Genomic DNA, 25,429 nt, shown 5'->3' with positions numbered 1-25,429 from the left:
AATTTTAGTCAACTGAAATTGGACACTTTAGTCTTGTCTTAGTCAAAGAAAAACAAACATTTTAGTCTAATTTTAGTTAACGAAAACACTTGACATTTTACAATGAGCATTTTAGTCAAACTTCAGCAGACTGCTTAACATAAGATTTCATCCAACTGATTTAACAATTAAGTCTTGAAAGCTGCAAGAACATAAGCAAATGCAATGCAATCTAACTCTTGCAATATGAAACCCTTCACAATTAAAAAGAACATTGTACAACAGCCCTGCAATAAATCCTACCCTTTGAACATTATAGGGGGAGGATTTATTGCTGGCTCTCAAATACACTACATTTAGCTATCACGGACCCATTCAAAATCGACAAGACCTGAAATGTGTATGGTAGTTAAGTTATGTGTGCTTTAACATAGCATGTTTAATCCACTAAAACAAACAAACTCGTCTCAAGCAAAAGGTTGCCCATCGTAGCTGACTGGGCTTCTGACTTCAGCGGGACTAGATCCCCATCTGCAAGCATTGTAGGAATGACCCGTTGTTGTGAGACGCTAATAGATAATGCTACAGCATTGCCTTTAGTAGTTGGCTTAATATGCCTCTAAAAGTTAAGTAATGTTATTTAACATCTTAACATTAGATTACCTAAATTTCTGTGTGGTGCTCCTTAAGGTGTCTCTTCAGGTTTGTGGTTCTCTTCCCCGTGACTTTGTAGCCGTAGGGCTTCTCTCCTGACAATACTACACTCACTTCATCTCTTGGCAGCATTGCGTTGCTGTCATTTTCTTTTTCCTTCACTGTATGTTACCCGATCTCCATAGCTAGGTCTGGTCTCGCACTGTTGGAAGTGCCTTCATGGGTGCACCGGTGCGCTGCGGGGGTGCAGAATCACGAGAAAGATTATTTGAGCACGCAGGAAGAGACGTGCAACGAGCCATTCAAAGAAGGACATTTAGATTATGTCATTGTTTGAAAAATCGCTCTATATAATTTCGTCTCCTCTTTTTTTGGTCAAAGAAAATATTCGATTTTTGTAAAGTTTTTATATTTTAAACTACATCTTGTCTCGTTTTGTTAATGATATTGCATGTTGATTTAGTCACAGTTAGTCTTTAATGATGTCGGTGCTATCGTTTCATCCAAAAAGTAGTTGAAGAACATATTTAGTCATAGTTTTCGTTAACGAAGTTAACACTGCACGAGATGTGATGAATTTATAATCATGACTTACGTAACTTTACTGTACGTAAATCTACCGTATTTGTTTTGTCGATATTACTCATCGCACTGCTGTCCTCCAGGTCAAATTGATATATTTTCTCCTCAGATAAAAGCCATTATCCCTTTTGTACCTGCAGTGTACCTTTGGCATATTTTAATTTTGCAAGCTGACATTTGGGGTGTTCGTACAGAGAGAACAGTTGAATAGAAACTAATTTTGAGCAATTATCCTTTAGTAAAAATTATTTGATGAAAAGTGACCCACATGCATTGTTATTTATTCTCACACAAGCAGATTAATTGTTGAGTATTTTTATGACTTCACTGTAGATAACAGATAACTAGTTTAATAGGGGGCTAGAACTAATACTCAGCTGCATTGTTATTAGTGATGAGGTCATTAGAGTCAGCTGAGCAGCTGATTGGACCGATAAGTGTTTAACCTGGGTTCATCTCACACAGTGATGTCATCCTCTAGTCACTGATTGCTGTGGCCGTGGTGCTGCCTTGCCAATCAGTCCTGATAAAATCACCAGGTAAATGTCTGGGTGTGATTGACCGTGTATTAGTGTGTGTGTGTGTGTGTGTGTGTGTGTGTGTGTGTGTGTGTGTGTGTGTGTGTGTGTGTGTGTGTGTGTGTTTAATGTCCAAAAGAAACAGAGATAAGGATAGTGAGACAAGGAGAATTAGATTGTCACAGATAACTGTCACATGCAGGTGTGCCCATACATAAACAACAAACACACACACACACACACACACACACACACACACACACACACAGACAAAGACGCCGGATTGGCCAAAATGTCCTCACAATGCCAAAATGTCCACAGAACAATGGTTTCAAACCAAAATTTGTCTACATAGGAAAAGAAAGAAATGTACACACACACACACACACACACACACACACACACACACACACACACACACATATACACACACACACACACAGACAAAGACGCCGGATTGGCCAAAATGTCCTCACAATGCCAAAATTTCCACAGAACAATGGTTTCAAACAAAAATTTGTCTAGATAAGAATAGAAAGAAATGTACACACACACACACACACACACACACACACACACACACACACACACACACACACACACACACACACACACACACACACACACACACACACACACACACACACACACACACACACACACACACACACACACACACCACAAACTGGGAGAAGAGAGGCCGTGGTGTGGTACTGAATGATTCAAATAGGACTTGCTTGAGTCCTATTTGGAGCACTCTAGCCCACCCTCTACCTTCCCTCTCTCATCTCTTATTCACCTTCTCCTCTGCCTTTCTTTATCTACCTCCTCCTCCACTCAAATAGGCTGCTCTACTGACACAGAGCACAAGTTAAAACACACCGCCTGTCTGTGTGATGAATGGATCAGTGCAGGAGAGAAAGGAGGAGAGGATGGGGAGGTAGACGAAGAAAAGGTCACAGTGTTTCTTGAATCAAGACCTCCAGTGTTTGACCATGGAGAGTGCTGGTGTTGATCTTTAAGTTGTGTCTTGTCACTGACATCAGATGGTTGGCTGGCTGGATGAACACGGTGGGGACTCAGTGTTTGTGGGGCTGGAGGAGTGGGTCACACCAGGTGTTGCATGAGCTGACGGAGTCGGGTCATTTCGTGTTTCCTTCATGACAGAGGCAGAGAGCCAAGTCGTAAAATAACTGGTAGCCTGAACTGACATCCTGACTGATTCACATAGTAATCATATTGTCTTTTTTGTTTCTTTTTCTCCCTATCTCATGGTCTTTTCCTGTTCTTTTTTCTTGCTGAGTTTTGCTCAACTTGTCTCTTGCCTGAACAAATGATGAACAACAGTAATGTCTTTTATGAGTTATTAAAGTATTCATGCGCTTATAGTTTCAAACTGTCGCTATTTCTTTGTATCTCAAACTAATAGGGTTGCAACTTATTATTTTTTATCAAGGATTAGTGTGTCTATTAATCAGTTTATCCTTTAGTCTGAAAATACAAAATAATGAAAAACATCCATTACAGTTTCCCAGACTCCGAAGTTGCATCATCAAATTAAGGCTGCAACATATGATAATTTCAGTATTGATTAATTTGAAAAATGCCTTTCATGATCTTCTAGAGCTGGTTTCATTATATTGGTGTCTTGTTTTTTCCAAACAACAGTCTTAAACTCAAAGATATTCAGTTTACTATCATGTAAGAGAAGGAAAAACAGTGAATTCACTTAATGATTGATGACGTTAAATGATTAAAGATGACTTCAAATGATTGGAATTCTCCACAAAAGAAAAGTCTTAAATGATTTTTTGTTTACACACTAAAATTTGAACTTAAACACAGTCACTGAAACCTGAAACTCTTGTACCAAATCCCTAAACCTACAAAATAGTCTGCAAAATTGCAAACACAATTTCTGTTTCACACTCAGTTTTCAATTGTAAATCAAGCTTTTTGCAAAACACTACACATGGTTCTCTTAATTAGGCACAAACAACATTCAAAATTAAAAACTCTTGTGGTCCTTTGGAAAGCAACAGCAATCACAATGCCAAGCTTTATTTACCAGTAAGCAACGCCCACTCCTCACAGGTGTAAACACTAGTTGCTCAATTGATCAACTAGAAATCAGAGCTTTAGAAATATAAAGAGGCCACAGATAAGCTCCTCTGTTTTGGAGGAAATTGGAGGTCAATGTGGAAGCAAGAACTGGAGGTCAAGGAGTGAGAGTAAAAGGAGGAATAGGAGGACAAGGATGAAGAAGGACAATTGTCTCAGATGAGATCAGGGCCACATTGGTTGACCATGTGTTCAACCATGGATTGAGTATGAGCGAGGCTGGGCTGAGAGTTCAGCCCAACCTGAGCTGCTACACGTTGCATCAATCATCTGTACATGCAGAAATAAGAACCGGTAAATTACCTAGAATCTGCATCATGCTACTGTTCTTTGTGTGTATACTGTAGTACAGTCCTGGTTGAAATTATTGGCACCCTTGAATTTTATGTAAAGAGTTTAGAATATCTTCAGAAGTAAATGCAAATTAACCAATTTTGTATAATGATATTCCTTCCATGCTGGAAGGACCACAACTGGTTCATCAACCACCCACAATTTATTGTTCTATACCTCCCAACGTATTCTTGATACGTAAAACCCAACTGCAGATTTTTTTTTTCGGCTCGGAGATGGATTGGATGCATGTGGTGAAGTTGATGTGGTGGCTCTCGGTGGCTGGATCAGTCATCCAGAAGATTCTTTCCCTGCTGTTTAGCAAGGGAGAGCATTGCTTGTGATGTAGATGAGGTGCTGTGGCCAGATCAAAGTAGGAGGTAGGATGCAGCCTTATTTCTTTTTTCTTACATTTTACATTTGTTTTAAAAAAATGAGCCACTTTTATTACTTTTTTTACAGAAAAAAATAAAATTTATCTTATTGAATGTTTTTAATGTTTTTTTTTTTCCTGTATTGTATGTCAAGTGTTCCATACATAACACAAGTGTTCCAAAATACTGCATTTTTGAAATAAAATTAATGTTTTTGTTACTGTATTGCTTTGTGTACATGTGTTTATTTACATATCTTAGGGTACATACACATTACTGTCACTGTGCTGAGCACATTAGTGTGTTGTTGGTTGGTAGAAAGATCTATTGCAGATGATGACTGATGCAAAAAAAAATTGGAAAAAGAAAACAGTTTTGAACGCAGTAATGGCTTTTGCTAGACATTTGTAGAGTTTTGAATTTTGTGTTTGTGGTTTTGTGTTCTGTGTTTAGCATATTGTGAAAATGAGCCAAAGATTCATAAAATGTGTTTAAACAATTGTGGAGAAACTGTAAGTAGTTGACAGTTGACTTTGGAATGACAAATTCAGTAAACATTGCAGCGCCACATCGAATTGGTCATTTTGTCCTCCAGTCCAAAACCTGAAGATATTCAATTTATAATGACAGATGAGCAGCAAATCCTTACTTTTGAGAAGCTTAAACCAGCATTTGTTTTTTGCTTGTGTTTTTTATGGTTGTCTTTCTTTGTCTTTATCTCTCTCCTTATAATAACTCACACACAGACATATTGTATCATGCAAAAGTACATGCACAAACACATGCATGCACACACAGATGGTTAAAACTGTTTTCCTCCTGGCTCCTACAATGCATCTTGTTTCTTTATTTACAGGATGTGGTTGCATTATTGTGGAATCCTGCAGAGTGGCTGTCCAACTGTGGTCAAGTCTTCTTTCTCTCCTGCTCTCCATTTTTCCTTCTCTCCCATTTTCTTCTCTTGTCTCACCTTTTCCCGAGCAGTTCTTTATTATTTCGTGTTATATAATATATATAATATATTATATTATATTATATTATATATATATATATATTATATTATATTATATATATATAATATATTATATATATATATATATACACACACACACACACACACAGACACTCTGCCTGCAGGTTCTGCCTTAATTGCTTCTCACTGATTCTAACTTGGACAAGTCCCCTCCAATCATGCGTTCTCCCATCTTCTTGCCTTTCCCTCTTCACGTAGAATTCCTTATCCTGACCTCTCCAACTCCAACTCCTTTGTTATTCGCTGCTCATTAGATATTGCAGGCATAGATTCCACCATCAATCTGTAGTAAATGAAAAGACAGAAGATGGACAGGAGGAAGACTGGGAGAAAAAAATGGTAAAGTGATGGGAGGGGGGAGTTGTTTGGGTAGGATTGGAATAAATAAAGAAAATATAAATGAGGAAAACAAGCATGAAAGACAGATAGCACTAGATGCAAAAGGAAGTTTAAGAAAGACAATGAGAGTGAGTAGAAGCGGGCATTGTGAAAAACTAAACTGTCTACTTTAGCTGGGAGTAGATAATCACTCCTTCATAGTTCCTGAGGGATGAATAAATGCAACAAGTGCAGAGACTGATTAAAAAAGGGACTGTTTAAAAGAGCTATTTTTTACAAAGCTATGGATGGAATGAGGTTGCAAACCTGAACTGCTATTACAGCTGCAGTGAACTAAGTTGCGCAAGTTGAACAACAGAACCCACGATAAGTCATGTAAAGGTTGTTCCCACAAAAAATCTAGGATTTCTGGTCAGCATTTCGCCGAATATAAACCATCTTTTAATTATTTTAGGAATAACAAGGGACATAGATGGTCCTGCCCTGACAGGTATCTAACACTGTACAACCCAGGACAGCCTGTTGCAATTGCAGCACAATGCCAGGCCTTCGCTTTACTGTAAGCCTTCAAAAGATGTCAGGGGGTCTTTATTTACCTCAGCTTCAGGGGTAAGCTGGTCTTTAGTTGAAACACACTTCAGGTCAGGCCTTTATTCCTAATTTCCTGTCTTAATACGTATGTTTTATCATATTTTAGTAACTTGTCTCTTTGTTTTCAGATATGTTCATATGTTAGTTTGCTCTTCCTTGTGTTTGCTGTTGCTGCAAACTCAACCTGTACCTGTTGTCCTGATAAATTTGGGATAATTTAGAGTTCGACAGCATTAATTCCATCAGTAAAACAACATAGTCTGGTCAATCCACTGCTCTGAGTTCCTCTTTCTTTGAATTTTTTTTTGGGGGCATTTTAAACCTTTATCAGAGAGACGAACAGGTGTTTTTAACACTGCCTCTTCTACCCCTTGAGTCTGTCAACCTTAGCATTCATTAAGTGTTCAGAAACAGCCTTCACAAAGGCTACAGTGGGAGACAGATCTTACCCAGTTGACTAGCAAGCTGATAAGGAAGTACACAGCCGCATTATAAATAACGTACTCAAGAGAATCGTCCCCGCTATACTTGAGACGACAGATAAATGGCACGTGAGTGGTGTGTGTGTGTGTGTGTGTCTGAGTGAGTGTTTGTGTGTTTGACGGTTTCTGGAGGTTAATATACGCCTGGTGTAACGAGAGGGAAATTGCTTTATGCCACTAAGCCCTCGGGCTAGAACATCACAGTTATGATGAACAAGAGTTTTACAAAGCCTTCACTTAAGAGGCTGCCGCACACTGACACACACACACACACACACACACACAAAAACAAGTGCAGGCATGTTTTCTTATGATATCCACACACACACGTGTGCATGATGCAGGCATACATTGACGGAAGCTTTACCCTCTGTCATTTTGTGTTCAATGAGTGTGTGTGCCTTCGGTGTGTGTGTGTGTGTGTGTGTGTGTGTGTGTGTGTGTGTGTGTGTGTGTGTGTGTGTGTGTGTGTGTCTGTGTGTGTGAGTGTGTCTGTGTGTGTATGAGTGTCATTGTATGAGTGGAGCTGTCACGGAGCAGATTGTCCCATCCCTCATCATGGCATGGTCGTAGGGTCAGGGGGGAGGGAGGATGGTTGTGGGCGGCTGGATGTCTTTGCTGATATAAAACCCTGTCAACTGGAGACAGGACCTGTCACTAAGTGTGTGTGTGTGTGTGTTGTGTGTGAGAGAGAGACTCTGATAAGTGCCTGCGTCTGCCAGACAGTCAGGACTGTGAGGACCTGATTGAAAGCAGTCTAAAAGGTCAAAGTCAAGAGTCAGATCAAAGCGCTGAGAAGTATCTGTTTAGTGATTGAGGTTTGGCCATAAAGATGTGCCTGGAAACACACATAAACACACATAGGTGTGTACACACACTGGAACACATTTCAGGGATAGAATCAGGTGTGATTCAGTGTAACAGTAGTGAATGGTCCAATTAGTCTGAACTCAACAATACATCCTCACAGTACAGCTTTTACAACCAAGTGTGTTTGTGTACGTGAATGTGTGTTTGTGTGTATGTGTGTGTGTGTGTGTGTGTGTGTGTGTGTGTGTGTGTGTGTGTGTGTGTGTGTGTGTGTGTGTGTGTGTGTGTGTGTGTGTGTGTGTGTTATGGAATGGTTAAGTGTGTTTGTGGGATGTACTGTATTTCTACTGTACCATCTATCTTTGTCTTGCCTGCACTCCAGCATTCACACTAAGATTGCAGCTTATTACCTGTCTCTGCTGTGCTGTCCCGAGGGGCGGCCATGGGATATTGCTGCCCGGGGAGCTGCTGTGTGTAGGTCAGAGCAGCGTCGGCCTTCTAATGCTGTGGTGGCCACAGGAGTGCTGCCTAAAGCTGCATGATGACAGCCAAAAGTGTTCCCCTCATTTTTCTAGCTTAATATTGTTTAAATGGTTGATTTGTCAGACAAGAACTTTATTGCACATTTTTATCAACTTTTTTTCAATATATTTACACTAGGGTGAGCCTTCCAAATGAAGTGTTGAGGATATGTCAATATTATAGTACTCCTACACCCATGTTTTCCTGAACATTCAGCATGCACAGCAGAGCAGTGTCACAAAAATAGGTTATACAACAGCAGTTATTATAGGTTTAATGACTTAATATTGAGTTTGTGGTTAGCTACTTTCAAAAAATAGTATATGCTGCAAGGAAAACAGTTTTCCTTCAGTTCTACTAAATGTGTCATATACCATATATTTTTTTTAACCTAATATTATAATCTACAAGATACTGTACAATCTGTAGCTGGATATGTTATTTGGTTCATGAAGACGGATGACAGGCCACGGGACCTACAGTTCACATGGCATTAATGAGCTTTCTGTAGAGATTAAGCGAATAGTTGACTAATCTATTGATTTACAGTAAATAAGAGGCAGTAATAATTGTTTAGGTCCATTTACAAACAAAAATGCTCAAAAATCCACTCATGACTGCTTTTCAAAAATGAACGTTTGTTACTTTTCTTTGACTTTTACTGAATATCTCTGGGTTTGGGACAGTTTTAAGACAAAAGGAGCGATTTAAAAACATTAAATGTATTGAGAAAATAATCAGCAGATTTATAGATAATAGAAATAATCTGTGAATAGGGAGGTATTTGTAAGGAGGGAGCCACTCCCACAGTTCAAAGTTTGTTTCATATATTACCATTATCCAAGTTCAAAGTTTACAGAAGTACATATAGTTAAATTCTGAGTTCTGAAATTAATGATTTCAAAAGACTGTGTGTGTGAGTGTTTGTGTATGTGGCTTCATCAGTCTTAATTTTAATATACTGTAGGCCTAGGAGTGTCCTTCTAATGGCTGAGTTGCCATTCACTGCTGTAGAGCCCCACCTTCCCAAGAGCACGCCGACAAGGTGATTCCCAACAATGTTTGTGTGAAAATTTGTTAGGCAATGGAAGGTGACTGGAAAAGAGCAAAGCATGCAAAGAACACGTGCGTGTGTATTTGTGTGATACTATAATTATGATACTAATAAACCTTGCCTTTGGGTTAGTCACTTAATTTATTGTCTTGAGCTCTGTTCCCCCCTGGCTTGTCTGACATCTGTTGTATTGAGACAGTGGTCCATAGAAGTTACTGCAAACTAAGACTGTTTATTTTTGCAATCTCAAAATCAATGTATAGTAAATGTAAGTTAAAGTTGTGTCGCTGATGCAACCAGTTACAGCTCGAAGTGGCGCTGAGGTCTTAAAATATCTTGAAAAGGTCTTAAAAAAAGTCTTAAAGGTCTTATTGAATTTAGCTTCAGGATTCCTGCATATACCCTGCGTAGGTAGGTGGAGCTGGCAGACCTATGAAGTAAAATGATGTGTGCCGTGTTGAAAGAAGCAATGCTGCTGTATGGGCTCTACACCAGGCCGAGATACATTATGTCCGCAATGAGAGCCAGCTCCAGATGTGGTCTCGTTGCATCCTGCATGCATTTACACCTTTTAATTAACATGCCTTTTGCCTTTTTTGCCATGCCCTTTGCATGTTAATAGCAAGTGTAAATGGGGACTAAATGTGAGTTAAGCAAACAAGCAAGCCGCAGGCAATAGTTGTGTTGCTAATTGGGCAGTGGACCTAATACCTGAGGTTACTGTTAAGCTATCCGTTCCATTAATTTTACTTGGCAATTGTAGGTTCACACCTTTCAATTTACTGAAAAAACAGCTGAAACCTTTGTCTGTCTTTGACATATTGTCTCAAAGGCCTCTCTTTGAGAATAAATAGTCGGTTGACATTTGGTGAATCTTGCTAAAGAAAAAAAATAATTTTGGGTGGTGCTGAATTTGTCTACTTCTTGTGCCAAATGAAAATGTTGTCCCTGTCCCCATAGCTATACCAGCACTGGAGTGATTGTGACATTCCTGCTGTATGCGCCACTGTCTGCTGAAAATATCCCCGAAGAAATACAGCGTTGCCAAAAGTTTTAGCAGTGCAGAGGTGGTGTGACTCCTTCTGCTCTGTGGTTCCACATAATTTATTTATTTATTTATTTATTTATTTATTTTTTGAGAAAAGTAAAACTGCATGGCTGTGTATGTCTGTTTTTCCATCTCATCATTTCACATCTTAGACAGTGTAATTTGTGCATTAAGAATTTTCTCTGGGCTATTTTTGACCTCTGTGAAAGAAAGAAGTAGCCATGAGCGCTTCAAAACATACTGTGACTTATGCTTACATCAGGTATAAAATGGATATGTTGCTTTTACTTTATATCAGAGGTTTTTTATTATTATTTGAGATATCTGCTGGCTCACTTTTACACCCTCCAGCTAACACATATTCATTAGATCAAAACTGAAACTCCACTGTCCATCCCAATTCAAAATTATAGTTTTGTAAACCACAGGAGATTAAATGACATGGTAAGATCATACAAGCTTTAATTAAGCAGACTTTGTCATACCAATAGACTTTACAGTTTCAGGCCAAGTATGGTGGTGATGTTTGATTCAGTGAGAGTTTGTGTGACGCTAGTTTAACTACCCGATGAGGTCCAACATTCTACTGAGTTGTATTTTGGGATTCATCATGCAACATCAATTTACCTGAAGAGAACATTCAGAGCTTGTGATTTTTAATTGTTTATTTTATATCAGGATTGGCACTTTAAAACAATAATTTACCCTCAGCATGATACAATACAGCTTTCAGTATTCACTTTAAAATGGAGCGGCGTGCATTTAACATTAGTTAGCGCAGATGTGACAACTTACTGTGCTGCATAAATCATTGACTCTGTGAACCATGAAAACACGAGCAGTTATAACAATACTTTGTTGTATATTTTCCGCATGAGGTGTCTTGCATTAAAAAGTGGCTTTAATAATACATTATAGTCTTGGAAGACAACCTCTAAAAACAAGTTAGAAATATAAAGAAGGTGCTTGTATATTATGTTGTACATATCAGTAAAGTGTCTTAGTTATGATACATAAATCAGCATAAGTTGTTTTAGGCATGCTAATGAGGACATATGCATACATTATAATTGCTTAGAATACATTAGAGATTTAAATGTCACAATCATTTGTTTCCAATATGCAAGGTTTTTGCTTGATAGCTGTCAACTTTGACTTTCTTCGACAACCTATATATTACAAAACAATGTAAAACATTTTGTGATATAGTTATTTCCTTCGCCCAGTAGATTAGTAGAGAAATGTTATTTTCTTAAATTATGTGTTATTGCTTAAATAGCAAATGTGTCATTTTTGTAAAAGGCCATTCTTACATTATTTCTGTGAAATGGTTTTATGAATTTGAGCATTTTTCCCTCTTGTATGAATTCTCGTGGCTTTCACTTAAAGCCTGTACAGCAGGTTCAGTCTCAGGCAGTTTAAAGAACAGTATTTAACTCATATTATAGAAGGGGGAAAGGTATTTTTGCTTAACATTCACAGTGTTCACATTTTTGCTTTAGGTGTTGTTTGGCAGTTTTAATATGCAAGAAAACCTCCTGAGCCAACAGTTGCTCTGCTCTCCACAGTGAGGAGACTTCTGCAGAGCCCCAGCCAAGGAGAGAGACTGCAGAGCAGGGAGGACTAGCTGCCAGGCCCCCTGCTGATTAGCTTGACTAATTAGACCCAGACTTTATCAAAGTGATATTTGGAGTTTGTATGCAAAGAGGCCCCCATTAAAGATAACAGTTGTATTTGTGGTGTCATTGTGCCTGCTTGCTTTTCTCTCTCCTGTGAATAAACATCCACTGTTTATTCCTGCCTCGCTCCAATAACCCTTATGATACTTATTTACTTAAAATATTACAGCTGTTTTTTGAAATTATAATTTCCTGTTAAGTCTTGATTTGTCGACGTCAATGCTTAACAAAATAAATGTCACTCTCAGTTGCACGGCTTGGAGTTTGTTTTTGTTCTCTTTTCTAGATCTGAGGTTTGGCTGCTTCATAAACACTCATTGACTCCTCTTCTCAAGTCACAGGAGAAACCATTTTTTTTTTGCCAGCAATGCATGACTCGTCAGCCTGTTCTAGAGCCGCAGGTGTCACTATGCCAAAGGCAAAACATTAAAGTGTTCTGGACACTTTTTACGCCCACTATCAATTCTCTTGCAGAATACACTGGAGAGAGAGAGTCAGAGAGAAGGGGTGAGGTTAAGAGAAAAAATGACAGGTGAAGGTGAAGACAGACTAGATTATGATAAAAACCTTCCAGTTTAGGCAGAGCTCACATATCTTGGTTCCCTCTTTACTGTTATAGCTTGGAAACCCTTCCTTCCTATTCATGCCAGGAGATCTTTGCCAAAAACAATATCAAAAGCACAGTACACATGCATTGTACTCGTGTGTCTGTGAAAGAAAAGAGAGTACTGTTGTATGTGCTCCTTTATCAAGTTTGTTTATCACGCGTGCCGATAAGCCTTTCAGACAGACTGGCAGATGGGCTGCGTTTGAAATTACTGTCTCTGTCGCTTTCCAATAACTTCATATAATATCTTCCATTTCTCTTCTTCTTTTTACCTTACCCTTGCACACATTGCTTCTCTTTCATACACACACACACACACACACACACACATACACACACAGTCAATTACTCTCTCACCCAGACACATATCGCTTTACTCTCTCACCCTTTATGTTCGATCAATCTCCCCCTGTTTCTCCCTACCGGCAGCCAATATTGGAGCTGATGGTGTAAAGGCCATTTTCTGTGAATAAGAGCGTTGTTGTGGCTTTCCCATTAGCAATTCATGAGCTCTCTTGGCTCAGGTCTGTACACCTGGATTGGTGCATTCAGGAGATGCAGTAGCTGACTGAATGTGGATTAACAAGAGTGTCACGTTTAATACAGGCATGTGGTGTCACCAGGAGAGAGACGGAGAGGGAGAGGGAGTGCTTGTTTATCTCATCAACAGACTAAAGGAAAAGCAGGTCCTGACCTGCAACAATTTTTTTTTGTACAGTTAAAAAAGGAGACAGATAAGCTGTGTCTGAGGATGTGTGTTCGTGTTAAACGTTTTGCTACCAAGAAACAATAGCGCAAAAAACAGCACAGGTGCGTACAATATTTCTCTGTGCTCACCCTTTATCATCATATCCATAAAGCAGATATAAATAATAAAAGGACAGAAATCAAGAAAGATGGAGAGATTGAAATGAGGTGAGTGAAGAAAAGTGCTGACTGCATAGGGGGGTGAGGGGTAGGGCGATGGCGGTGGAACGCTTCATCATCGGCTGCAGTGCTAAATGACAGCATGGGAGCAAAAGAATGAGACTGAGGAGGGGCAGAAGGTGAGATGGAGATGATGGCGCAGCGCTTAGGTGCAGAACCAAAGAGAAGCCGTAGGGTTAGATCAAAGTCCTTATAGGCAAGTCTCGCCACACGGCAGCCATTCTGGCAATGCCCCAAGGCAGTGTCAGGTTAATAAGACCAGGTTCCTATGTAAAGGAATGGGGAGAGAGCCATAACTTCACTTTCAATGGTCACCAGGACATAAAAACTGCATGTATAGAATCAATCTGATAAAAAATGCCTTAAAAGTTTGGTGACTTTGCCCCAAAATAATGTTCAAAAGGCCTTTTTTCCAAAGGTTATACTTCTACTACACATGCACAGGGTTTCCCATGCATCAGTGCAACAACACAATCGGCTTGATATGTTTCCTCTTAAAACAGACGATTGGCTTTTGGGAGGAAGAGGGCGGGATACGTGTCCTACAACCGCCAGCTTTTGCACTACGGACTTTTCTATTCAAAATGCTGTAAGTGGTTTGTGTTCACTCTTCTAACAGCTGGTTAGAGCTCGAACAGGAGGAGGAGGAATCAGAGAGAAGTGAGAGGCCATTCAGTGAAGTGAGAGAGAAAGAGAGTGTGAGCGAGGTGAGAGGTGGCGTACAGTATGTCCTCACTTGAAATCACTCATCCTTTTAATTTGTAGTTCAACTGAACTGGACTATAATGGACAAGGAACACCTGTGACCGCTCTGTCTCTATATGTCTCTCTCTCAATAGCATATTTTAAATCCAAAAAACTGTATATGGACTGCCACATACCTGCAGGATGTACAGCATTGCTTTGCTCTTGTTGCACACACACACACACACACACACACATCCCTCTTTTGCCGTAGTGATTGGGACCTGTCGTTAACATAATGTATTCCCTAGCCCCTTAGCCTAACCCTAACCATCACAGCTAAATGCCTAACCCCAACCGTAACACTAACCCTAACCTAAACCTAGGTATTTTGGTCCCCACAAAGCTGTCAAACCCCACAAGTTTAGTGGGCTCCCGGTTTTCAGACCCCATGAACATAGTAAAAGAAGCCCACACACACAGACTCACGCATGCATAAATAGAGTGTGTGCGCACGGTCACGCATGCACACACATCTCACCACATTGACTTACAAATTGCAAGAAGACTCCGGGAGATGAAACTCTGAACTTTAAATTCCTGACGAGCTTTGAAGTTTTCCAACATCTCTCTCTTTCACCCTCTCTTGTCCTTCGCCCATAACTGGTTGTTCGAGAGAGGGGATATGGTATCTGCAGCACTCCACGGGTAAAGCCTTTGTAATTGGGCTTTTTTTAAATTGCTTTTTTCAACTTCTGTGCTCCTAACTAGAGCTCCCTGTCATGGCCATTTGGAAGAGCGACCGTATCCTCTCTGTTTTTGTGTATGTATTCATTTGAGACGCTTGTATGTGTGTGCAGATGTACTGCCCGGTATCTCGATGTCTCCAAGTATTTTTTGGTGGGTAGAGGTAACAGGCAATGTTAAGCCAGCCATATTTCTGTTTCAGCAGATCCATGGTCATACTGCTTAAAAAAAGATGCTTTACATCTACGCTTGAGGGATAATTTGTATTGTAACCTAGTCAAACACATTAAAAAAAAACATTCCAATCAATTTCCCTTTTTAAATAAACAGCAATCTTGGTCTTTTGGATCTAATTTACAAATAGCATAGAATCATTATCCATTGTCCAAAAACTAAAGAGGAGCTTAAAGAGAGTCTGAAATAGTGAATAAAAAAACCAATAGTATAATCATATTTGACTTGTCTTATTTTAGTCCAGTGATTCACTAACTCATACAAACACACACACACACTCAAGAAACAGATTCACATTGTGTTTCTGTATCTAGAGTTTGAATGAGCTGTCCTGTCTCTTTGCATCATGTGCCGATGATTGTTTTCTCGTCTGTCTGAGTGGGGACACTTCTGAAATGTTGTTTTTGTTTTCCTCTTAAGCCCAGGCCAAGAATCTGTTCAGTTAGCGCTGAAAGGTTCATATTCCCCACTGAAATTTACTCATGCAGGTCTTTGTGACTTAGTCTGAGTGTTACAGCGAATATTAGTTCTATGGCCTGAAGCTTTCTTCCAGACACCAGCATGATAAGGCCGCTGGAAGCATGTGGTGTGCCTGCTGTTAAAAAAAGCTTCAGTCATGCATCATCCTTACTTGATGGGGAAAAAACTTGTGACTAATGACTGACTCCCCCATAACCCTGCGTATTAAACTGGGACGACTACTGCTGTTAATGACTTTTTGGTGAATATGAGAAAAGTATACCTGCGAACAAGCGCAAATCAGCGTTCGTCTCAGAGAATATTTGTGACAGCAAGATGATTAAAGATATTTTGAACAACCATCTCTTTAGACCACCCTCACAGGCGCCTCTTAAATGTTCACCCAGAAGCAATCTAAAAATACCCCCTCCACCAGCTCAACAAAATGCTGAGGAATTGAAAAGCTAAACAATGAATTATTCGGCAACCAATGAGCACATATGCCTCAAACACTTCCCTGGCTGTGCTTTCTTAGTCATTATCAGTTGACTTGTTTGCTATTGCTAGAAACATCTGTGCTGGGATAAGTATGTGTCTGACCTTCTATCTGTGTCTATATTTGTGCATAAGCTCTCCGTATGTGTATAAACATTGAAGTAAGTAAACGGCCAGAAAAAGAAAGTCATATTGTATCTTGGCAAGGACATTTCTCAGTGTAACTGAATTAATTTAAGTCTGTAAGAAGAACATTTACGGAGGTGGAGTCTGCCCTTCAAATGGTTTGTCACTGAGCTGCCCTTGTCTGATGAGGAAGGAAGGAAGAGAGGGGGGGGGGTGATTGAACGAGGGAGACGAGGAAGACGTGGTGTTTCTTGCAGTTGGTGGCAGATGTTGTCACTGTGGAAAGGAGGAAGTAGAGGAAGTAAACATCCACATTTGCACACACATACTTTCATTCACAGAACATATGGACTCATCCAGAGTCAGGCATAAGCATGACACACACACACACACACACACACACACACACACACACACACACACACACACACACACACACACACACACACACACACACACACACTAAAACACCTCCCACTTATCCAACAACAACAAATTAGTTAAAATGTGTGAAGAAAAGGGCAGAGGGACAAAGACAGTGAATTAGTTGGTGAGAGAATCAGGTCGAGGAAGTGAAACTTAAAGCTATTAAGTTTATTCGTGCCCACACAAGAAACGGGTAAATGGCATTGCCAGGCCTAACGTGCACTCCTTTTGAATAGAGAGCTATGCTTCAGTCCAGCTCAAAATCAATGCTGCAGGGCAGAGATGAAAAGAGGATAGAGGTGAACATCAGGCGAGGATGGTGGAGACTGATGAAAGCAGATTTGGTAAAAGACTGAAAAGAGAGATGAAACAGTGAAGACTGTGGGACAAAGTTCAGAGTGTATGGCGAGGATGGACACTGGAGACGTACTTCTAGTTTGTGCCTGATTTTTTTTCCTGGCACCAATATGAATGCAACAGAGCATAAATTACTCATCACTAGCACTGACGTCAGCGTTTCCCTGAAGGGCTGAATTCACAGTTTTCAGATATATTTCCTTTGTGGGGGGATGTCAGACAGTCTGTACCGATCACCTTTTCAGGTGTGAAGGTACGCTTTGTTGTTTTGATCTCCATGTTGAGGTGTTTGAAAAAAGTTCAAAATTTGGCTTTACTCGTGTCTATGTAGAATGATCCCACTCAGACTGGTAGTCTATTTTAAACTCATCCCTACACGTTCACGTTTAAACCTCTGCAGATCACACCTGATTCGTTACAGTCACATGAAGTAAATTAAATTAAAACCTCCTGGTTGTCAGGATGGCATTGTAAGTAGCTGGTAGCCTAAATTATTTAGACTACCTTTTCAAATGCCACAAAAGGCAAGACGCCTTCAGAATATGATGTCTCTTCCCCATGTGATGTGAATTTGTGACCTCGGTAATTCTCATATGACACTTGGTGTGAATGTCTCACAGAGGTTTAAATGAGGCATGCATTTTAGGTTCATTAGTATAATAAGAGTCAAATTATCATTTTAATCAATACTGCAAATATGACCTGATTAGTTAATGGAGAGAGCTTTACTCTCTTTGACTTCCTGCCCGTCTTTCTTTATTATTATTTTTGGTTTTTTTTGGAGCCCTTTGTGAGCAGAGAGCTGGACACAGATGGAGCCTCAGGATCTCTGAACTAGTGCTTGAGTAGAAAAAGAGTGCAGAGTGAAACAAAAAAGTGATGCTGCGATTTAGGATGCTCCCCCTTCCGTCCTCCCAGCTCTCCTGCTCCCTGCGCCTTTCCCCTCCCTCAGACTTTGCTCGGATGACCTTCTCCCTCGCCCACATCCTCCTCCTGCTCTCTCCCCTCTTAAACCCTGTCTGGTCTGCCGGGGCTGTCACGGTGATATCCCCGGTGACATGGTTTTGATCTCCGCCTTCAATAATGAACGAAAGGATACGATTCGTCAATCATTTCGAAACCACGTAGCCCACAATGCTCAAGGTCAGGACGGTGGCAGCTGTCACGATGGCTTGCGCAGACAGGTGTGCGGAGAGTGCCTGGGTACTTGCACCACACGTAGACACAAAAGAGAGCACCTGAGCTTTAGTAAAGGATGGGCAGACAAAAATTAGACAAAACAGGGGAGGGAGAGAAAGGGAGACTGTCTTATGATCTTAAGTCCTCGACTGAAGACTGGGAGACGAGAACAGATATGGATATTAAAACACCAGGACAATAGAATTAGTCGTAGCAGAAAGTGTGGGAGCCAGAGAAGAGAAGTGAGATGCTAACAGGAAAGAAGGACGGAGAGGGAGAGCGATACTTTCTCTGAAGTATGCTTCCTGAGGTCCATATAGACTTCAGTAGACCACACATTACAATCTCAGTTTGTGTCTCATTCTGCATATACAGGGCCCCCTTGTATTTGTGTGTGTATATCTGTGTGTCTTGAGGGAGATGGAGTCTGGAGTCATGTTGTTAGACTATCACATGTTTGAATTCAGTCGTGTTTGTGAAATCTCTCAGTATCGGTGTGAAATCTGGGTCAAGTGTGTGTGTATGTGTGTGTGTGTGTGTGTGTCTGTGAAGCCCAGTGGCCGTGATGTGAGGATGGTGTGGTGATCGTGTCCGACAGGTTCATGAGCAAACTGGTATTGACCCCAATCACCACTACATGGTCGTACAAGTGGCACGCACACTACTCCACACTTCCCTCTTCCTTTGTCCTTTTTCGGTTCTGTCTGTGACCGCAACCCTGACTGATTGGATTGGTGTGTGTGTGTGTAAATACAAGTTTGTTTTCTACCTGCAGAAAGACTCTTGTTTTTAATGAGGGCATGTAAAATGCTCAGGAAAAGGCAGAGGGAGGGGGGAGTCGGGGGGATAAAAAGAAAGCGCCGAGTAAAACAATATAATTATTGTCTGTATGTGTTTGTGTGTGTCATTCAAAAGTACCGAGGTGTTTTCACAGTCACCTGTGTGCACAACTTTCTTCAGAGAAAGAGGAGGCTGCCGTCTCAGCGGGAGGTATTTATTTCACTCCCTCCCGACACTCCCATTCACCTCCTCTCTCCTCCTGTCTGCCTGTCTGCTCATCAGGAGATAGGAGCTGACAGTTGTTTGTGCGTGTGTGTTTCAGTGAGTGTGTGTCCTAGCAGATGTGCCCTGCAGTGTGGCCCACCTCTTAAATGTCACTGATCACAGTCTCTTCCCCCTGATTAAACCAACCAACCCATCCCCCCCGAGATTTCCCTCCACCACCCCCCCATATCACCTCTCCATCTCCCGCTCCTCTGCAGCCCTTCTGCCCATTTTATTGCCCCTTTTACCTCCCTCACCCATGGAGCTGCACTCCCATGACCCCATGCATTCACGACATAATTCCAGACATGCAATAAGACATGCAAGGTGGAGAGAGTGAACACACACACACACACGCACGCATACACACACACACACATACACACTAACTAATGCATGCACTAATGAGCGTTCCTGCTGTACCAAGACAGGTTTTTGCACATTAGTTGTGTTCTGTTAAACCACTACTTATTAAAACTTGACATTTCAACTAGAAGTCCAGTATACGCACACACAGATACTGTATATACACACATAGTTACACCGATATTATTAAATGCCAGAGGAAAGCAATAAAAACACATTTTAGAACAACTGCTCAATCACAGTTTTGGTCAACAACCCAGTCTTGCTTAGATTAAGAGAACTACACACTGGCTAGTCACTAAATGAGCACAGGCCAAAATGGTATTAATTATTCACCTGCTACTATACCTGTGTCGAGCACAACAGAATGTAAACCCAGACTGAAAAAGCTGTGATTTGTGCTAAACCTTTTTTCCAAATGTGTTTTTCCTTGACAACCTTTTGTTGTAGAGTTTGTTTAAGAATCTACTATAGCTCTCAGTACATCATACAATCACTGTGACACAAAGGAGCGAACGAGCAAAGTCAAGCATGTTGACTCAGCTGAACTCAGTATTCCAGCCTAGAGTGTTTGCCCTAGCTTGTATGTACTCGTATGCGTTTGCATGTGTGGGCATTTGTGATGGTGAAGGCAACATGTCTCCTGGTGTGGCATCTGCCAATCAGCACGTCAGTATTGGTCATTCATCTGTCAGCTCTTAAACGACAGCTGTCAGTCAAAGCTTGCGGAAACCATGGTTGGAGCAGGCAAGGTAGGCACTTGGAGGAGGGAGCTGTGATTGGCTGTCTGAGCAGGAAGAGAGGTTAGGGGTGTATTATCCGGTCCTCAGTGAGAGATGCTTTGTTCTTGCAGGCAGTCTGACTTTCAGTAGTCAATTAAAGCAGCTGCCAACTTGAAAAGCCATGAGTTAAACTCCTGATCAAAGTTCTACACTCACATCCTGTCTGCCAAATCCCCCATCTGCTCCATCTAACAACGGATAAAGCAGAGGATACATTTTGTTCTCCGGTGCAGGTTTTTACTGCTGTTTTCTGTCCAGGAGCAGTACTTCTAGTCCAGTGCAGTTCAGTTCCCTGTGGACTCCGTATCTTACAGTTCAGCTGAGGCCTGTTGGGATCAGTGGGTGAGCTGCAGTATCAGAGCCACTTTGATTTCATCATCATCAAAGCAGGTGGCAGCAGGCGTTTTCTCTTAACTGTAATCTTCTTTGGTCAATAGATTCCTTCAGTTAGTTTCCTTTAATGCACATGTGTGTGTAGGTAAAATAGACATTGAGAGAGGGAGCTGGCTAATGGCCAGTTGTATGTACAGGGACACTCATTGGGATTATTGAGTGGATTTGGGAATCACCACTGATTGGCCCAAGATACACTGGTTCTGTTAAAGGATAGTCTGTCTCAAAAAAATAGTCAGGTGTCCACACGAACACTGCGACAGTTTTTTCTTGTTTATTTTGCTCGCTTTCTCCTGTTCATACTTACGAGATCCAATCCTATTGTGGTTCCAGTGTAAGTCAACGGCGACAAAATGGCCCCCCTCTGTGCAAAAATACATTCCAAAGTTCAGCTGTTAATATGAGCCTTTGACCAAGGGTATCTATCAAAATTAGCCTTTTTTTTTTAGTATCTCTTTGTGGCTAAGCAGGGGAACAGTGTCTGCAGAAACACAAAGAGGGCTTTTTGTACCAAGAAGAACTCTTCTTTGACTAACACGGACTGCTGAAGCCATATATTAACTTTAGATAAACTTAGGAATATATACAGTACTACGCAATGATTTTAGGCACTTTAGATGTTTATATGCTTATCCGTCAGTCAGTACCATCAGGGAGACATCTGATCGGTCTCAAATACATTCTGCAGCTTGACAGGGGCCCCAAACATACAAACAGAGTCATAAAGAACTATCTTAAGGGACAAGAAGAACAAGCTCCTGATGTCAACATCATTGAGTCAGTTTGCAGATCATATGAAGAGACAGAAGACATAGAGACAGCCCAAATTCGAAGAAGATTTGTGGCAAATTATCCAAGATGCTTGGAACAACCCTACCTACCAAGTACCTTGAAAAACTGTGTGCAAGTGTACTAAAGAGAACTGGTGCTGTTTTAAAGGCAAAGGCCGGTCACATCAAATATTGATTTGCTTTAGGATTTTCCTGTTTACTGCACTTTGCATGAAGTTGGTTGATAAATAAGAACTGTTCATGGCATTTTTTTTTTTTTTTGGAAAGCATCCTCACCTAACTTTTAGTGCCTGAAACTTTTGCACAGATTCGTACGTGAAGGACTGTGAATTTTGTCACCCATCAGTTACATTGGAATTGTGTTAGAAAGCGATCTTTCAGTGACCAGTACAAAAAGGAGACAGGAGAAATGATTAGAGCAAGCAAAAACCCCCTCCATGTACACAGGGGCATGTGAGTATTGTTAAGACAGACTTCAAACAATGTGAACCCATCCTTTAAAGTCTGGACCAGCTGGTGTTGAAGATAAAATCATACCGTGTTTGGTGTTTAATGAGTCTAATTGTTTGCCTTCTGTTCTCATTAAGATGATTTTGAACGTGTCTGGAATCAGGATTGTCAACATCACTTAACAGGATAAATGTGAAAATGGTTTTGAAGTGGCAAACTCGAAGACTTTCATATAAATAAATCGCTATCTATTGCCAAATGAGGTAACACAATGGTGATTGAGCCTATGGCCCACTGATGAAAGTATCACATTATTTATATATTTGCAGTATTATAAACTGGGTGTTTGTGGCGTCGTTTCTAAAAAAAAATGCTGTATTAAGTTACTGCTAATGCACATCAAATATTTCCTACTGCTGCAGCTTCAGATCAAAAGCATTTAACTGGCAGAACACAAGTTGACTCTTTTGTTATGAAGTAGTCAAAGGAAATGCAGGGCGTTTGTCAGTGAGTTAAGCACTTACCACCATCGTTCTTTAAAAATGCGTCCACATAACCAGGCAATGCTAATTTTCAGCATTCTTGGACAGTGGATCAGTCTGAAATATTGCAGGGAGTGATGGAACAAGAAGGAGCCGCCACAGTGAGCTGTTAGATGAAGAGCCGCAGGCGACAGGCAGCACACCTCCAACCTTCTCGGCGCCGTAACCAACTCCTTTCTCTGTGCCCTGGTGTTGGCAGACTCATGCCGTTTGCAGAATAAAATCAGATTACGGCTGCTCACAGAATGATGGGAAAAGGCTAATTATTGCTAAAACAACAGTAGTTTATTTTGCTGCCCCAAGAATTCTGTGACCTGTAGCATTAAACCGCATTTGCTGCTACCACCAGTAACTACAGGTGTCAACCAGGACTGAAACATTCGAGATCAGCACTTTAAGAGGAAAAACAGTGCTGTATCCCATGAAGCAGAATTATTTTATAATCCAGTTCATCAGCTTTCAGGTGAGAGCCACAGCTCACCTGAAGTTCAACATACTCTTGTGAAGTTCACTCACTTCCAGCTCTCTCTGCAGAGTTTCTTGTTCAATCCAGCATTTCATCAAAATGTTGCATATTGCCTATTTTCCTTGTCTTTTCTGTGCAAACTGCAGCATAAGTCAGCAAGAAAAAACTGTTATTGATGGATGTCAGATTCGGTTTCGATATGGGAACATTCCCACGGGATTTTAAGGTTGCCTAATGAAGTGACTCTAATCATACTCCAGTTTGTTGATCCCAGTGCTTACTCAGTGCAATGTGTGCTCCTTTTTGACTATCAAGAATAAAAACTCTGTATTGTATTCTGTATATGTGTTTTGGTGCAAATAGTCATTATGTGTGGGGTGTCTAATCTTTTTAGGCTGCAGGGATCCTACTATTTCCCAGCTTTATCCAGAACGTATTCATCAACAACATCGGTTGAAATCTTTTAACAATTTTAGTTTTTTTCTTCCAACACTAATTTCCTGACTGGCAGCAACATGCCAAAAACTCGACTCATAATTCTTCCTTTTGCCTCACACATTGTCAGTCCAATTAAGTGTTTTTAAATGCCTGTTGAAACATGTGCAGGCTGACTTATTAGATTAAAAAGGAATAGAACTCATTAGCACCCCATAATCAAATAGACTGCTGTTACCGCTGTAAAAAAAAAAAAAAAAAAAAAAAGATTATCCATGCAACTTTTGCTCACTTATTCATAGAAGAATTACTTGAAATAAAAGCAACTGATTTAGTTATTTTCTCTCCTTCAGCCTCATGCATCAAGAAGGAAGTGTGAAGGGTGAATGTATGTGTGTACGTGAGAGAGTGAGACAGAGAGACGGGCTATCAGTAAATCAGTATTCATAGACTATAGCCAGTTCTGCCAGCCCTGTCTCACAGTAGGGGATCAGCTCTATGAAGATAAAGTGATTTTTCTGGAGTGAGTGACCCTAATTTTGACCTGACACACACATACATACTTGCACCGTACGAGCGCGTGGGCGCGCACACACAGTCATAGCAAATAATTAAGCAGGCGGAGTGAGAGCTGAACTTTTTCAGTTTCATTGCTGCGTTCTCTCTCTCAGTGCTCTGAAATGCATTTACACCACAGGGGTTTCCTCTATATACTGTATCTGAATGCAAACTGGACCGACCAAATATTTTTTTTTCTTTACCTCCTAAACCAAACCGGGCAGATTTCAAACTTCCAACACTAAAATCAACTCCTTTACCCATGCTGTTGCCCCATGACCTCATGTTGGATCAGGGAAAATTTCACATCTCACCACAGCTGTTGCAGTAAAATTTAGGATTAATTTAGGGATGTTTAATGCAGCACAATGTAAGAATAATGATCTTTACTGGCCCATTTGTAAAGGACAAGTCATTTAGGGCCTAATTTCCATTCGCTGTAAAAGTGCAGAGAGACCGAGAAAGACGAAGAGAGAGAAGAGAGAGAGGGTGGGATCATGGTCGACTATCAGCCCCGGAGCAGTGGCCCTGCTCCTCTTCTCTTCCTGTCCTTTCATCCTCCTCTCCTCCCTATCTCCTCTATCACAGCGCTCATCTCCCCGGCAAATTGAATTCCTCCCCAGAATCTGCCTAAGCAGCTTCACAAGACTGGCCTGAAAGCGGAGACACGCACATGTTGCAGCAGGAAAAAAGTGTTTATATGTGTGCGCACGTGTTCATGTCCGCACGCCTGCCTCTTGACTCTTGACTCTCTTTTCACATTTGGAGACCAGTCTCTCTGTTAGGCAACATTCCTCCCAAAGAGAGGACAAACAGGAGACCTTGAGCTGCCACACACTTTGACAGAGATGGACCGAAGGGCAACAAGAGAAGGAGGGAAGAACAAAGAGAGGGGGAGGTGGTCTTGATAGAAAGACAGGTGGCTGGATAGTACATGTGAGAAAGACAGACAGGTTAGGAAAAGGGAAGACTGTGGGGGAGAGAGAGTGACGTGTTGACACTGAGTGAAAGAGAGAAAGACAGCGAGGCAGAAAGAGAGACAGACGACATCAGTGAGTGAAACATGCTGTTATTTGACCTTGTTTCTCTCAGATGTGGTGCTCTCGATCTCTGTCTTTAGTTCCAAATAGACTCTCTTTAAAGTAAAAGGAAGGGATCAAAGGGCCATGAGAAGTGGAGTGGGTGGACACAAATGCAGCTGTACATGGTATAAAGTATGAAGAAAGTGGTAGATAAGTGGAA

General features: G+C 40.9%; 1 protein-coding gene across 1 annotated transcript in view; it reads left to right on the top strand.

Annotated features, from left to right (window-relative positions):
* Positions 1 to 25,429, top strand: part of LOC120800465 (protein sidekick-1-like) — a 240,610-nt gene that overhangs the window by 64,117 nt on the left and 151,064 nt on the right. Inside the window, exon 2 of the mRNA XM_040146590.1 lies at positions 7,906 to 7,911. Within this exon, the coding sequence (XP_040002524.1) occupies positions 7,906 to 7,911 (6 nt within the window). The remainder of the gene's footprint in view (positions 1 to 7,905; positions 7,912 to 25,429) is intronic.

Source organism: Xiphias gladius, chromosome 15, assembly GCF_016859285.1.
Source record: "Xiphias gladius isolate SHS-SW01 ecotype Sanya breed wild chromosome 15, ASM1685928v1, whole genome shotgun sequence".
Lineage (NCBI taxonomy): Eukaryota > Metazoa > Chordata > Actinopteri > Istiophoriformes > Xiphiidae > Xiphias > Xiphias gladius.
Note: the sequence above shows the minus strand (reverse complement) of the source record. Positions and strands in the feature narration are given on the sequence as shown.